The 16,481-nt window shown below is 46.8% G+C and overlaps 1 protein-coding gene across 2 annotated transcripts in view; it reads left to right on the top strand.

The window, feature by feature from the left end:
- The window catches only part of Trpm1 (transient receptor potential cation channel subfamily M member 1), a 114,620-nt gene that overhangs the window by 56,587 nt on the left and 41,552 nt on the right, over positions 1-16,481 (top strand). For both annotated transcript variants that reach the window (XM_032895998.1, XM_032895997.1), the window contains exons 6-13: positions 399-570; positions 3,912-4,086; positions 4,492-4,615; positions 5,761-5,833; positions 6,625-6,725; positions 11,613-11,783; positions 13,056-13,190; positions 14,218-14,268. In XM_032895998.1, coding sequence (XP_032751889.1) covers positions 399-570; positions 3,912-4,086; positions 4,492-4,615; positions 5,761-5,833; positions 6,625-6,725; positions 11,613-11,783; positions 13,056-13,190; positions 14,218-14,268 — 1,002 coding nt within the window. The remainder of the gene's footprint in view (positions 1-398; positions 571-3,911; positions 4,087-4,491; positions 4,616-5,760; positions 5,834-6,624; positions 6,726-11,612; positions 11,784-13,055; positions 13,191-14,217; positions 14,269-16,481) is intronic.

The raw sequence follows: 16,481 nt of genomic DNA, 5'->3' as shown, positions 1-16,481 counted from the left end.
CTGTGCTCAGAATTTTGTGTTACTGTCAGTTTTCATTTCTCTGCAGTAAACATGTGTTCAGTTATTGGGTTGCTGCTGTCTAAAAGAAACAAGTCTCTTAATGTTTGAATACATTAATTGAGAAAATAGCCTTCAGAGTGTAGGGTAGAGAAATGACACTTAAGTTTACATGTGGTAGTCAGGCCGTGGTGGCACACGCCTTTAATATCAGCAGTCAAGAGGCAGAGACAGAGGCAGGCGGATCTACAGAGCTAGTCCCACAGTCTACACAGAGAAACCCTGTGTCGAAAAACAAAACAACCAAGTTTGCATGCGGTATGTGTACACAGTTCTTGTGTCCCCCGTGACATTTAACATCTAAGTTCTGCAGCTTTGATTCACATCCTGCTTTCTGTCAGGTAACGAGAGTCTACCAGACCATGTCCAACCCTCTGAGCAAGCTCTCCGTGCTCAACAATTCTCACACTCACTTCATCTTGGCTGACAATGGCACCCTTGGCAAGTATGGTGCCGAGGTGAAGCTTCGAAGACAGCTGGAAAAACACATCTCCCTGCAGAAGATCAACACAAGTAAGTCCTGGGAGGCCGTGGGCACCAACTCGGGGCTGACTCTGCCAGGGTGGAAGCCAGTGGAGAAGGAAACTGCCAGAGTGTGTTGAGAGTCTTAGCCTTGGTTCTTGCTAGGTCCATGAACCATGCTCAGACTCTACCCTAGCCACCTACCAAATCACCTTCACAGGGCAGCCGTTGGTCTGAGACTTACCCTTGCACTGTTTGTCATGGTTGTCATCATGTTACCCTTGTTCTTATTCAACATACTTACTGCTATTGTTTTCCCTAATGTTTTATTGGGGTGGGGGGAACCCTTGTTCTCAAAGGCTTGTTACGATTCATATTATGAACTGATGAGTGTTGGAGGGTCATCATGTCTCTCTGTAGCTCTCAGTCTCTCATGTGGACTAAGATGTGAGATGAGGAAGTCCCTGGGCCTGGCTGCAGGGCCATCTGTTCCTGATGGGTACCATCCTTGCTGGTCCAGCGCACAGCTCTAAGGAAGGAACACTCACTGCTGGGGGTTGAGGGGAGGATCTGAGGGAAAGTAAGGGAGAAAGGGCCAGTTCCCAGCCAGATGAGAGGACAAAGCTTGTTAGAACTAAGGTATTTGCATAACCTCCTGGTAAATGCCCACATGCAAAACTTAACATCTCTAGAAATATCTCTGTGCACCTCAATCTAGAACTACATGAAAGGTCAGAATGTAAGGAACTGCGGTATCACTCAAGGGGTTAGCCTATGCCTAAAGGCTGGAATTTCCAAGAATCAAACTATTTCTATTAGTTTCTGAAGTTTCATAAATTTATTTTCATTCTATTCCTCCCCTACTTGTCCTAAATCTACCCTCACCCCCAAACACCTCTCGTAAATTCATGTCCTCTTTTAAAAAAGAAAATGACTCCTGAGTCCTATTGTGCTGACCATGCATTCACAGGTGTGGGGTCATTCACTGGAGTGTGGTCAACTTACAAGGGCCACAGGCTTAAAGAAAACTGACTCCCTTCCCACAGAAACTACCAACTTGTCAACCCCTCCCCACCCCCATGCTGGAATACTGACCGGCTTGTTCCTGTGCGGTCAGCCACAGCTGCCACGAGTTCAGAGTGCGGCGGTCCTAAGGATCAGACTGGTGGATAAATCGGTTGGGTTGGTTTTACACTTTAGTAATTTTGGACTTGTCAGTTCAGCTTGGACCTGTGACCTCTGGGCTTCCCTTTGTCATCCTTTGCCTAGGCCTCTGAGTGGGGCAAGGACAGCAAAGGGGGGCTCAGTGGTCACCTCTACTGCAGAGAGTTTTGGGAGCCTAGCCTGAGCCAAGAGCAAGTTCTACTCTGCTTCTGGAAACGAAGTCACCACGATCCTGATGATGTAACACCCCAAGCCTGCTTGGATGGAAATCTCAGCGGCAGAGACCATGTCCCCTTGATCCATTTTCCATCGTTTCTTATTCATGTCTCAGTCCAGTGGTTTTCAACCTTCCCAATGCTCTGCCCCTTTAGTGCAGGTCCTCGTGTTGTGGGGACCCCCTAATCATAAAATTATTTTCATTGCTACTTCATAACTGCAACATTGCTACTCTTATGACTCGTGATGAAATGACGCAGGGTATCTGATAAGTGACCCCAAAGGGGTTGAGAACCACAGGTTGAGAACTGCTGGCTTAGCCCATGATAGACTTTCAACGTTTGCTTGCTGAAATAAACGCAACTGTAATTCTTCCGGCAGGAGACAACAAAGTTATTCTAAATACTTAAGTATCCCCTGGGGAAAACAGGGTAGGAAAAGAGGCTCTGAATTTACTCATTGGTATTCCCAAGCCTTCTTCAAACCTGTGCTGGCAGATTTTATCTGAAGCTCTCAAAAATCGTGATGTCAAGGACATTTCCCCCACCGCTTGCCTCTGGTGATATTGCTCATGACTGCAGAAACCAGGCAAAACCTGACCAGCAGTCAGTGAGCCTGCATGTAAACTGGATCCAACACCCAGAACGTCAGTGGCCACAGTCAGAAAACATTCAGGAGAGAAATTCTGTCTTTAATTAATGTGTACAGAGTTCTTTCCCGGTTATTATCCCTAAGCAACAAATATAACTACTTTCATGCCGTTGCGTCATGCCAGGGATTATAGGTCCCTGGAGATGGCTTGAAGCACACAGGAGATTGTATATGTGCAGATGCTACACCATTTTATACAAGAGATTTGAGCATTTTGAATTTGGTGTCTAGGGGGATGTTGTAAGGTCCTGGAAAACATCCCCAGCTAGACGCCAAGGAACAGCTATATAGTATGTCCTGACCAGGCAGAGATGACAGTTTGAGGTAGGCAAATTTGTCACAAAGATTCTTCTCCACCATTGACCACCGCCACTGCCACCTCCTCCATTCCCCCGTATTATCTAAGCTTTCAGAATTCTCTTATCACTTTCTGCTTCCCAGAGCCAACCCTGCTATCTATTGCCAAAATTTTGAATATGTCTACTATGTTCTTGAGCCCTACTATTTATTTTAAATCAGAGCAGGCCCTTGAAACAAGCTATTAGCGATGGGCTAATAGTACTCCATGTTTCTATTAACTTAAAACTCCATGTTTAAGATAATATACTGGGGCCAGAAGTGTTTCAGTCTTGGATTTCTAAAATTTTGGCAAATGTGCATACCGTTTACCATTGATCATCTCCAATCCAAAAATTTGATACCTGAAACACTTTTGGGATGGGGAATACTCAACCTTTTCTTCTATATTTGAGGCTCTGGAGGCAGCAACAAGAGCACATGTGTGCCTCTTCAACTTCCCAAACACTACCTAAAAAGCAAATATAGTCCTATATTTCAGATCCATTGCTCTTCTTGAGATAAGCGAGGCCATGTTTCTTTTATAACTGGTCATCTATGAGATGGTGCTTTAATCAATGGTCCAGCATTGTCCTGCCAATACAAGAGAGGCCCTGGATTAAGTTTAATTCCCCTCTGGCTAGTCCGGCCCTGCTTACACTGGATCATTCTTAGAAGACAGCCTCCAGCAGTTCACACCTAGGCAAAGGCAGGAAAGGAGCCTTAGCGATGCTTTTAAAACTTGCCCAGGTGTCCCTGCGTCAGATTCTTTATGGGAGTTAGGTCACATGGGAATGTCAGGGAGCTTAAGAGTTCTGAAGTTTGGAGTTTACAGTGGGAGGCCAGGAAGTGGAGTTCTAAATGCAAGAATGAAGACAGTCACCCTTCGACTGACTCAGCTGGAGCCTTGGTCAACACCAATGCCACAGGGAAAGTGCTGGGGCAGGAAGTTTGTGCTTTAGGCCGTTTCATTCGTGTTGGAGATGTTCGTGCTGGTGTGAACAGCCAGTGTGGTTGTGTTGCAGGGCTGGGCCAGGGTGTACCTGTCGTGGGCCTCGTGGTGGAAGGTGGACCTAATGTGGTTTCTATCGTCCTGGAGTATCTCAGAGAAGACCCTCCTGTCCCTGTGGTGGTTTGTGACGGCAGTGGACGCGCCTCCGACATTTTGTCTTTTGCACACAAATACTGCGACGAAGGAGGGTAGGATTAGTTTGTTTGTTCTTTTGTCAGACTGGGGAAAACATCTGACACAATCCACTCAAATATCCCCAAAATGTCTAACTTACAAGGGTTTACTTGATCTCCTCTCCTGAGTTCCCAAGATCAACATGAGAATGACCAGGAGCTCATCTTCCTGACTGAATCCTCTCTGCCAAAGTCTCTCTTACAACTTTATTCTACATTTCAAGCCTTGCAACAAGCTGGGCATAAGCCAATTTTTAATGCTGCTTTTAGACCCGGGTGATTTTTTTTTTGTCTCCTGTACACAAATCTCTTCCATTAGCAGTCCAAAATCAAAAGTACTGGGTGGGCGAAGCTGTCTGGTTTACTTGGGAGCTGCCCTAATTCCCTTGCTCCCTTCTCTCTCTTCACCCCTTTGAACAGGGTCATAAACGAGTCCCTGCGGGACCAGCTTCTAGTTACCATTCAGAAAACATTTAATTACAGCAAGTCCCAGTCGCATCAGCTGTTTGCAATTATCATGGAGTGCATGAAGAAGAAAGAACTCGTGAGTGTCTTGAATTTATTTCCAAACAACTTCCAAGTAGAGAGCTCTCTCTGTGTCTGGCTCTCTCACATTTCCTTGATGGACCATCTGCCTACTTCAGCTGACCTTCTCAAAAGGCAGCTTATAAACCCCATTCCAAATGAAATAATGTTATGGTTGGGGATGACCACAATATGAGGGATTGTATTAGAGGGTCGAAGCATTAGGAAGGTTGAGAACCGCTGCCACAGAGGGTCCCTGGTGTTTCCAGACCTTGTCGACACGAAGTGACGTCACATTGTTTTAGGGTTTTACTGCTGTGAACAGACACCGTGACCAAGGCAACTCGTATAAGGACAACATTTAATTGGGGATGGCTTACAGGTTCAGAGGTTCAGTCCATTATCATCAAGGTGGGAACATGGCAGCATCCAAGTATGCATGGTGCAGGAGGTCCTGAGAGTTCTACATCTTCATCTGAAGGCTGTTAACAGAATACTGGCTCCCAGGCAGCTAGGACAAGGGTATTAAAGCCCACATCCACAGTGACACACCTACTCCAACAAGGCCACACCTCCCAACAGTGTTACTCTCTGGGCCAAGCATACACAAACCATCATACATATCATGTCACTCAACTCAGAAATTCAAAACATGAATCAGATTCTCCCTGGGAAGAGACACACCTTTAGATGTGGTTGGCCACAAAGTCAAATTCACTTCCCTTTGCAAATGCAGGGCCCATTTCTCATTTCTTCCTTCAACTTCCTTCAACATTATAGGGCATAGGTACTTCTTGTTGATGGATGATGACATATTCAAAATTCTAAATTCATGTTAACATATTCCTTCTGACTAAGTATGTGTTCATAAGCTCAGATGGCCATTTAAATATTGAGTAATCCTGATTAGATTGGTGTTTACCCTCGTCCCATGGCAGGATAATAAATTCCTAATCCAGGCAAGGATTCAATCAGCAAGAGCAACATGGAAGCTCCCTGGGGGTTGGAAACTCTTGGGTATATCAAGCCGGCTCGAAACTCTGCTTCATTCCCCTAGTCCTGTGTTGTTGTTGTTGTTGTTGTTTTTAAAAAAAACAGCTCAGTTCCTCCTCTTGATTTTGATGTTGCCTTGACTCTGTCTTCTCCTCATTCACCTGTTTCTAGGTCACTGTGTTTCGGATGGGCTCTGAGGGTCAGCAAGATGTTGAGATGGCAATTTTAACTGCCTTGCTCAAAGGTGAGCTTTTGGGAAATGGTGATTCTGATTTTTGTCTTTCCTGAGCTGCCTAGCAAGGGCTTTGTCAATGGTGAGATCTCCTTCGTAGCCCCTCCTACTAAGGACTTTTAGTAAAAGAACCCTGAGCCTGCCAGGTTGCCTGGGGTGACCTCGGCATGAAATGCTGGAATGACCAGACTCTGAGAGGGCTTTTGTGAGAAAGGGGTTGATTGTTACCCGTAGATGTTACTAAGCTGTCGGAGCTGAGTCCATCCAAAGCTGTTCCAGTGAGGCTGCTTCCTGAGCCCTGCTTCCTGAGCCTAACCCACCTCTAAGGACAGGCTGCAATCAGGAGCTCAGGGTACAGGAGGTTCCTGGTGGGAGGCACAAGTCCTCCCTGCCTCTCAGCTAGCCTAGGGCTATAGGGACAAGAGGAAGTTCACCACTGAGTGTCTGCTTTAAACTGCGCTGGGCTCTGTGCTGCCCTGGGGCTTATAGTCCTTGGCTTGTCCTGGCAAATGTCCTGTAGTTTCAGATTTCTCTCCTTTTCAGATGAGGGCCATGAATTACTTGGCTTCTCCTCCATCCCTTCCAGAAAACCATGCCCAGTTGACTTGGAATGAGGTTGCCCCTGGTTTTCTCTCAGGAAACGTTAAAAAATGCCAAATTCTTAGCTTGGGTGGTCATGTGGGTGCAAGAAAGAAGGAAGTGATAGGTGTTTGGTTACGAAGCCCAACCTCCCAACCCTGAACCTGCCAAGCTCAAGTGGTTCAGACACAATCAAGGAATGCTCTCACCTCTTTCTTTCCCAGGAACCAACGCGTCAGCTCCAGATCAGCTGAGCTTGGCACTGGCTTGGAACCGCGTGGACATAGCACGAAGCCAGATCTTCGTCTTTGGCCCACACTGGCCGGTGAAACTGTTTTCTGTTTAGAATATTAATTGTGACTTGTCATGGTGCTGTGTTAGTGTGTCCTTACTCATGATGTGGGTCTCTGGAGATGATCTAAGGGTTTTCTGATCTGGGTAATCCATGAGATTACTGGAAGATGTTGCTGTTTAACATCAAAGAAACAAAGGCTCCAGGCATAAACCCTGCACTGAGCGGATCTTCCTGAGGAAACTAACCACCAAACCTTTCATCATTGCTGACAGTTAACTCTTTGAAAGAAGAAAATAATTAAGATTAATGGCAGCAATTCCTTCTAGAGCACTGAGCTTTCGGACTGTGTTTCATGAAACGTTGGGGGCAGGGTCTAGAGAACTCCATGTGTCATGTATATGTGATATGATCATTGTGTTTGGTGTCTCTGGTCTATTATCTGCGATGTGGCTTAATGTATTGTATGAAGCAAGTCTGTCCACAGCATGTTTGTGGAGTATGGGGCTTGTGATATACAGATGTAGTTTAGCATGTGTGGTATTTGTGGATTATAAATAACATGTATATATGTACGTATGTGAATGTGTGGGAATGGACACGTGTAACTTTTGTGCATAACACAAAATAGTGTCTGTCTACGTGTGCTCTGTGATGGGTTTGTGGTGTGACGTGTGGGTGAATAATACATGTGGGCATGGGTGGTGTGTGTGTGTGATTAGTAGGTGTGTGTGTGTGTGTGTGTGTGTGTGTGTGTGTGTGCTTGATTGAGGAACATTTTGTATGGTTGTGCCTGTCACAATGTATATGAAAGAGAGACCGTTTGTGTGTGGTCAGAAGATTGTGTGTGTTGTGATGTAGGGCAAGCTGTGTGTATGTGTGCCACACATGTGTTCTACCGTGTCTCAACCATATCACGGTTTGTAAGACCAATTATATCATCCACCTGGTTTTCCTCGTGGCTGAAGCCAATGCCTTCAATATCCTTAGCACGCATAGCATGCGTGACACGTGACTCCGGCATCCTTCAGTCACTCCTTCAATCCAAGCAACTCTTTGCTCTAAAAACTGCAGCATAAACCAGGCCATAAGCCCTGTGACAGACTAGGATGTCGCATAAGGGTCCCAAAGGAATGCCAGGGACACTATTTCCAGCAATAATTGCCAAACCTGTATCTGAAGTTCAAAGCCAACTTTCTTCCTCGTGGATGCGGTCCATTGCAACCCACATCCTTTTAAGGGTGTGGCACCTACAGTGTAATACCCTGTGTTGGGTGTGATCTCACCTGCACAGCACAGCTGACTATCGCCTGCCTGTGCCGGCTCCACACACACCCCTCAGCCCTGAAACAGAATCGTTTCACCCCTGCTAACCCATGTGCAGAAATCTCACAGGCTCTGTCATGCACCCCTCCTGCTTCACACTCCCCTCGTTCCACAGCTCAAAGGTGTCTGTCCTAGGGCCAGACAGGTGGCACCCAGGGGTAGGGGTGCGGTAGGTGGGAGGTGGATTCTGTTCCTTGTTATATTTTTGCTTTGCTATGTTTAGTCTACCATTTCACAAGTATATCAGTCTGTGAGACTCCAATCGTATCATCCACTGACTTTCCCCGTGGCTGAAGCAAAGGGCATCAATACCTGGTTTCTCTCGAGGGTACCACTTTTCTCTTGTGCTCTGGGGTTCCTCCATAATATTCCACTTAAACCTATCAGGACGGCTAGTGGGGAACATCCACATCTAAAGTGTATGACAGCTACATTCACCCACCGGCTGCCCTCTTCTGGAGGGCACTGACGCCCCTCCTCAGGAGCACATGCTCTGCCAGCCTGGGCTACAAGCTCTTCTTCTGCGGTTACCCACAGTGCTCTAGGCATCCTGGAAGTTAGCCGGGAAGCCCAGCAGGTGAGCTCATTTGAAGCCGCTGCAGGGAGATAAGCTCAGTGTGTTTTCAAAACTGCATAATTTTATTCACAAATTCAGGAAATGTTGGTTGACGGTTGCATCTTGTGTCTGGGGCCCTTGTTTCTTGTGCTGGGGACATAGAAGTTAGACTCACAAAAGCCTTTGACAAAGTCTTCATTGGGGCAGACATCACGGTAGGAGATGGAAGAGAGAAAAAGGCTGGTGTGGATCAAAAGAGCAGATAATTACTGGATCCCAAAGTGTACGAAATTGGCAGAGTGTCTAGGGTGCTATTTTGTAATGGGATTCCAGGAAAGACATTGCTGAGGGGACACTGAGTCTGGGTGATTGGTAGGTAGATGGCAGCCCACGAGCACCTGCAGGGGGAAGGGCAACTGAAACTGAAGGAGGCAAGAAAGGAACAGGCAAAACAAGTATGGTTGGAATACAAAGTGAGTGAGAGTGGGGTGACTCAGGAGAGGGCTGAAAGCTGGCCAGGGTGTGTGCTGCTGAGTCCTGCAAATTAGAACCCAGGATTGAATGCGAGGATTCACAGGGAGACTTTTTTTAAAGCAATGGTAAGTATCTGTTATCCTGGTATCCTGTGGTGGCGTACACCTTTAATCCCAGCAGTTGGGAGGCAGAAGCAGGTGGAACACTGTGAGCTTGAGACCAAGTCTGTTCTACAAAGTGAGTTCCAGGCCAGCACGGTTACACAGTGAGAGACCCTGTCTCTGGGAGGTGTGGAGGGCGTGGAGAAGCCCTACCCTGTGTGTGCTCACACTGCTTATCCATCCAGTCATGGCTGTCATTAGCAGCATTGCTACGGATGTGGGTGTGTGCAGGTGTCCATTGCCATAAATTCCTTTGGGAATATATCCAGAAGTGGACTTCTGTCATGATTCATCATTAAGCGATAATTTTATGTTCGATGTTTTGGTGGTTACAATGATCTTTTTCATGACACTTTCATAGTTTTACATCAGCACCTATAGTGCAAACATGCTTACTTCTCTGTTCTCTCGGAAGCATGTGTTATTTTTGATTGTTTTACATTGCTGTTTTGCCATAATAGCCATCCTACTGGGTTGGGATGGCATCCGCTGGTTTTTATTTGTGTTTCCTTCGTGGGGTGAACATCTGTGCCGTCCACTTGTGAAATTCTTTGGAGAAACAGCCATTCATGTCTTTTGCTTATTTTTGCATTGGATTTTTGTTGTTGCATTTTAGGAGTTCTGTATACGTTCTGAACACTAATCCTTTTTCACATTTTCGATTTGCCATATATTCCCCCACCTTATAGCGGCGGTTCTCAGCCTGTGGGTCGTGACTTCTGTGGGGGGGTCACACATCAGATGTCCTGCATAGCAGATATTTACATTATGATTCATGACAGTAGCAAAATTAGAGTCATGAAGCAGCAACAAAATAAGTTTATGGCTGGGGTCACTGCAACATGAGGAGCTGTGTTAAAGGGTTGCAGCATTCAGAAGGCTGAGAACCACTGGGCTGCCTTTACTCACTTGGCAGTATCATTATAATCACTATTACTGTCTCTCTGTCTCTGTCTCTCTGTCTCTGTCTCTGTCTCTGCGTGTGTGTGTGTGTGTGCGCGCGCGCGCGCACGCACACATGCATGCGTGTAAGTGTGTATTACATAGTTTCTTTCTCTATTCCGGGATGCTTTGGACTGTCTTGCCGGGAGCCCTGGGAGGGTATCATTCATGGCGGCTGTGCAGGGCCCTCTAATGGGCTGCTGAAATGATACAGCAAGAAAAGGCATCTGGACCTAGAGTGGAGGCAGAAAGGAAAGCAAGAATGGGGTAGAATTCAGCAGTTCTGGCCATGTAGGGATGGGCCAATCACAGAGGAGGGCAGGGACATCAGCAAGGACACTTAGCTCCACAGGTCCTAGCGGTGACAAGTTAGGATGCCACTTCACAGACACGAGGGACACGGAAACGGATTGCTTTGGAGATGTCTCCTGGGTGCCCTTCACTTCAGCAACAGCTTTTACTTCCTTTTTTGTCTTTGTTTTCTGGTTTTAATAGCAGGCATCCTGAGGACTCCAGCTCCGGCTTGTCCCTGGGGGGGGGTCACCGGTTAGCAGCTTTGGGCCTAGAGCAGTGGTAGAAGATAGAAGAGCCTTGAAGCTTCCGGTGCGTCACCACACTGGATGTGTTCTCAAGGCCTCTAGTCTGCTACCACACGCATGCGCTCCCGAAGCCTCCGCCCATCACACTGCACAGCTCCAAGGTACCTGCCGGAGCTGCTTTAGCCACAGTAATCTCCAGCTCGCATTTCTCCCTAGACAGCAACTTGCATTACATCTGTGGACTCTGACCTGTTCACAGTCACATGCTCCCACCATTAGAGGACGATGCCCACACCTCTGGTACCCTTTAATCAGTCTCTCAGCATCCTTTCCTCAAAATACACCCACCAATCAATATTTATTCACCTCAAATATACACGGCCATTGTATCAGGCTAGCTAACTCTTTGTGCCCATCAGGAACAGTGGTTCACGGTGTCAAGATCTCCATCCAACAGCCATGCCACAGTGACGGTTTGTGTGTGTGCACGTGTGTATACCTGTGTGTGTTGGTGCACCTATATCGTGGGTGTATGCATGTGTGAATACTCATGTATACGTTCATAGCATTAACCATGGATGTGTATAACTTCACCATGTGCACCTGGAGGAGATAGGTATTGTTTACAGGAATATGGATGTGTACCTTACAATGTGTACATGCATCTGTGTTGTTCTTGTGTGCAGATGTATGTGAGTCTGAGGTGTGTATGTCTGTGTGAGCATGTGGGTATGTGTGTGTACTCGTGTGTGTGTGTGTGTGTATGTGTGTGTGTGTATGTGTGTATGTACATGCATGCATGCACATGCACATGTGCATGCATGCACGCGTGGTCATGTAGAGTTCAGGGTGTCCCTGTGCTTATCTTAGAATAAAGGGCAGCCTCGATACCTTTTCCCAATGTGCTTGTTGTGGATTGCAGCCACTGGGAAGTCTGGCCCCTCCTGTGGACACCAAAGTCGCAGAGAAGGAGAAGAAGCCACCCACAGCCACCACCAAGGGAAGAGGAAAAGGGAAAGGCAAGAAGAAAGGCAAAGTGAAAGAGGAGGTGGAGGAAGAAACGGACCCCCGGAAGATCGAGCTGCTGAACTGGGTGTGTGGTAGAGTGCTCATGTCTTTGCTCATGTCTTCAGAGGTCTGCATGGGCACCGCCTGTCTCCAGGCAGGAGACGCCCTTGTTACCTTTGCTTCATCCCTACCAGGATGGAAGATAGATGGGTTAATGCCAAGACTTCATGGCAATAGTGTGTTCACTGCGATGTAGCTGTTGGTGGTCACAACTGTTCCCTAAGGAGGAGTGGTTGTCCCTCTGGTGAATGCTTGCCACTGCAGGGTCCCTGCTTGCCTGGGCCCCAGCAGCAGGGAGACCTGGGAAACATCACGCATGGATGGCACCGGCCTCCCAAACTCCCTTCTCTACACTACCACTGCAAAAGGGTTTTGTGGCATGAATTCTAAATATGTGGTTTGTTTCCCACATTTTCCTGCACCAAGTCTGCATGTCTGCCAAGCAGAGAGCTACTACTGAGTAAGATGACCAGAACTTCCTTTCAGAGTGGTACCTTTATTCCATAAATAGGAGTGTGTGGTCATCACTCGCCCCCACAGCATCCTAGTGGCCTGTGACATAACCCACATGGTCCCACCACTGCCAAAAAAAAAAAAAATGCTCCTCAGTCAAGGAAACAGCAGAGAGAAATTAAAAGGGACAACATTGGGATGGCTGTCTTCAACTTGTTAGAAATTTTTTTTTAGATTTATTTATTATTTATATTATTTTTACATGTGTAAGTGTTTTGCCTGCATGTATGTATTTTACCACCATGTACATGCCTAGAGCCTACAGAAATTAAAAAAGGCACTGGATACCCTGGGACTCAAGTTAGCAGAGAGGCTGTGAACTACCATGTAAGAGCTGAGGATTGAACCTGGGTCCTCTTCTAGCGCAATAAGTGCTTCTGACCTCTGAGCCAACTCTCTAGCCCTCCTTGACCCATTTTTTTAAGAGATAAAATCCCTTACAAACTTTGACAGAGCATGTGGGGACCAGACTGAGGATGGAGGACAGAAGGTTAAAGCATGTTTATTCAAAGGAAACAACTCTGGGAACCACAGACTGGGGTGCAGGCCCTTAGTTCAACTCTCGACAGGCATGTGTGAGACCATGGGCTCAATTCCCAGCACCAGGTTAACAAAACATGCCCCCCACCCTCCCCACACACGCATACATGCACGTTCATAAAACAAACAAAAATTCCGAGAATACAGCTCAGAACTTTCCAGAACTTTCCATGATATGTCCTAAGGTCTCCTGCCTGGAGTCTCCTGGGAGGCAACTCATCCTCTCCCTTCTGGCTTCATGCAGGTGAACGCCCTGGAGCAAGCCATGCTGGACGCTCTTGTCTTAGACCGGGTTGACTTTGTGAAGCTCCTGATTGAAAACGGAGTGAACATGCAGCATTTCCTCACTATCCCGAGGCTGGAGGAGCTTTACAACACTGTGAGCGTCCCAGGAGGAAGGCGAGCTAGCACCGAGAATACGCCCGTCACTGACACATACCCCGCTTCCCACAAAGCACTGGGCAGAGAATAGACTCACTGGGGCAGCTTCAGCTGGGAAGACACAAACGTAGTGGGGGGGGGCAGCTACTTGTCACTCACTCCTGGCCAGTGTGCATTCATATTCTTAGTGACTGTGCCATACCAGTCAGTCAGGCCTTCCAGCTGCAGTGGGCAGATGATCCTCGCTGTACAGTGGGCTCCCATCTCTATAAAGCAATCTCTGAGCTGGAAGTGTCCTAACATGGAGATGTATTTTATAGTCCCAACCCACTGAACATCATGACTTAGCAACGCAGACCACTGGAGTATCAGGCATTTCCCAGGGGTCATGGAGGTCACCAGGAGCTGCAGCTCCTGTGGAGAATGAGGCTGGGACTGTACATCACTTGCCCGGGGAAAGGATTCAGGTTCGGTTTATCATGAAGGCCTGTGTGATGCTTGTGCAACAGGGAAAAGTCTAAGATCAGCCAGATAAACCATGGGAAGCCTGATTTACACCCTCCGCTTATGAAGCAAGAGGATGTCGTGTCCTAAGGCATCAGCAGACTGAACAGTCACCAGGGCTATTACTCAGTTCTTGCTTGGGACCCTCGAGTTTCCTTGGGCTACACTGAAAACAAGGTTTAACAGTCAGGAGCTGTGCTGTGTCAGAACGGGGAGTAGGCGGATGAAATTTTCCTTGCTTACACTAGAACAATTCAAGTTTTGAAAGTTTATAACTCCTTCCCCGTTCTGACTTTCAGTGGCAGAGATGGTGTTAAACACACAGGTATTTAACACTACAAGAACCCTAAGAGTATTCAAAGAATTCCACACGTGTTCGAATGTGGCAACCGCAGCCAGTTTGTCTTATGAAAGAAGTGAGTCAGTAGTACGCTACGAACTCCACACGTCAGTGGAGCAGAATTTTGCTCAAGAGTTGAAGAACCAACCGTACTTACTGTGGCTGACTGCTTCCCTTTCAGAGACTGGGCCCACCAAACACCCTTCATCTGCTGGTGCGGGATGTGAAGAAGGTGAGCCCCCCCCCCTTGAACCCTCTGCTAGTATCCATAACTAAAGTGGCTCTTAAAAACACCTTCTGTTTCTAACAGGCATCATCTCCTTATTTAGGGTGTAGGAATATTGATTTCTTCTATTCACAGTAAGAGTTTACTTACAACACTGAGAAGAGAAGAATAAAGGGCCAGGGAGAGAGATAGCTGTAAAGCTCGGAACACGTGAGAACTGAACTTCAGGTTTCTGGAATCGAGTAAAGGCTGCAATGTGAAGTTCAGGTTTGTCCCAGTACACACAAATGCCCACTGACCCTGGCGCATGCCCATGCCCAAGACCCCTCCTACCACACTCTACACTGACCCATCTGAACGTGGGCAGCCCTGAGAGACTATATCCTGCCTGGGCCACACCTCCTCACATCCACAGCACCCACTCTTTCTCATCTTACCTCATCACCCCTGCTCCACCGCTCGCTCGTACGTCACCATTTCCTGGAAACCCTTACCTGCCCTAACAACCCATCTTGGAACCAACAAAACCCTCCTTCTGTGAGTTACACATGTTGCTACACTGACCTCTCTAGAGCCTCATCCCTCTCCCCCAGCATGCAGCTCCTCAGAGCAGGCCTACATCTCCTCCTTGCCAATAAGAGATCCTTGTGCCGGGATGCGCTCATTGGTAGAGTACAGACCTATCATGTATGAAACCCTGAGCTCAATCCACAATGCTGGGGAAAAAAAGGTCCTATTAGTAAGAAGTATCCAACATGGTCAATATAATGACCATATAATGACCATATAATCAGAGCAGAAGAAATACATATTTTATGAGCAAAAATTCAGCCAGTGTAAAAAGTCTGCTTCAATGGATCCTAGGGTGCTAACATCATTTCAGTTCTTACAAAACCAATGACATGATGTATGAGCCAATCTGGGTTACAGAGGAATGGTACAATGTGGGACGCACCATTGGGACTGTGTCCCGGCAAACCCTCTTCCACGTTGATTAGATTCAGTCCTTTTATGCTCCTAGCCATGCCAGACAGCTGCTGCTTGTGTTTTACTGAAGGTTCAGTGTCACCAGAGTCACTGAATACCATTTGTTAAGACCTAGGTAAAATATTAAGACCTAGATGGAATGACAAGGCCTAGGTCAAATGTTAAGGCCTAGGTAACTGTTACCTGGCTAGCCTGCCACTTGGTGTTGTTACTAATATTATAAGGAAACTTTCTCGTATGTTGTTATTGCGGTTATTAGGAAACTTTCTCATGCCCAAATTGATTACATATTCTGTTATGTTCTGTGCCTTTGGAAACCAATCATCATAGAAGTCAGTAGAACTGCTTTGTAGTGTTACCCATAATAAGCTTGGACCTGAACCAACCATCAGCAACTCTTCCTGTACCAGTATATGAGCCTTTATGGTATTTGTTTTTATATGCTACCCTTGGGATGAACTTCAACATAAGAGAGGCACCTGTACAATATAAGAAACTACTTGAAATAAGACTTCCATTTTGAGTAAGGGTCGAGTTAAGTTTAAGTTCCCAAGACCTCCTTGGGAACTGACCTATCTGGCAGAGACATATATGTGGGTAACTGACATTCTGGTTGGCAAGTCCCCTGCCACAGAAGAATACCCCAACCAATGGGAGCAGGATAAGCGTACAGCAATGACATGCTCTTGGGGAAATCCCCTATCCCTAAACCTTGATTGGTGGAATCATTTCTACCAATGTTTGTGGATCTTAGGCTCCAAAAGCACTTTAGGATCTTGACTCAACATCACAACCAGCTTCTGAGTCTGGGCTTGTGATGCTGATTGGTCAGCCAATCGTGGGGTGTGTGCTCAATAAGCTATCTCTGTCTGAGACTGGTGTTTGTATGGTTTGCGAGGTGACTTCCGAACCCCGGCACCATTTAAAGCTTTCACTGGTGAGGCTCCAGTCCTAAGAAATACTCTGGCCTCCTACAGTTTTCCATGAGACTCACTACTTCCTCCATGAAACTTGGCCCCTCCCTGAGGCTAGTCCTTCGTCTGCAAGGGCTGATCAAGTGTATGTGTCATCCAAACACATCTGCTGATAGTTTGTGGCACTACTCCCTCCACTACCATATACAGCTACAGACCACTCTGTCTGGCCATGGGTGTACCATAGACTCTATAATAGTTGGCTGCCTAACTCTTTATTCTCAACGGAAGCCAGTTTCTGGGATATGATTTAACCTA

Source organism: Rattus rattus, chromosome 2, assembly GCF_011064425.1.
Source record: "Rattus rattus isolate New Zealand chromosome 2, Rrattus_CSIRO_v1, whole genome shotgun sequence".
NCBI lineage: Eukaryota > Metazoa > Chordata > Mammalia > Rodentia > Muridae > Rattus > Rattus rattus.
The sequence above is the reverse complement of the archived record's forward strand: the minus strand, read 5'-3'. Positions and strand labels throughout refer to the sequence as shown.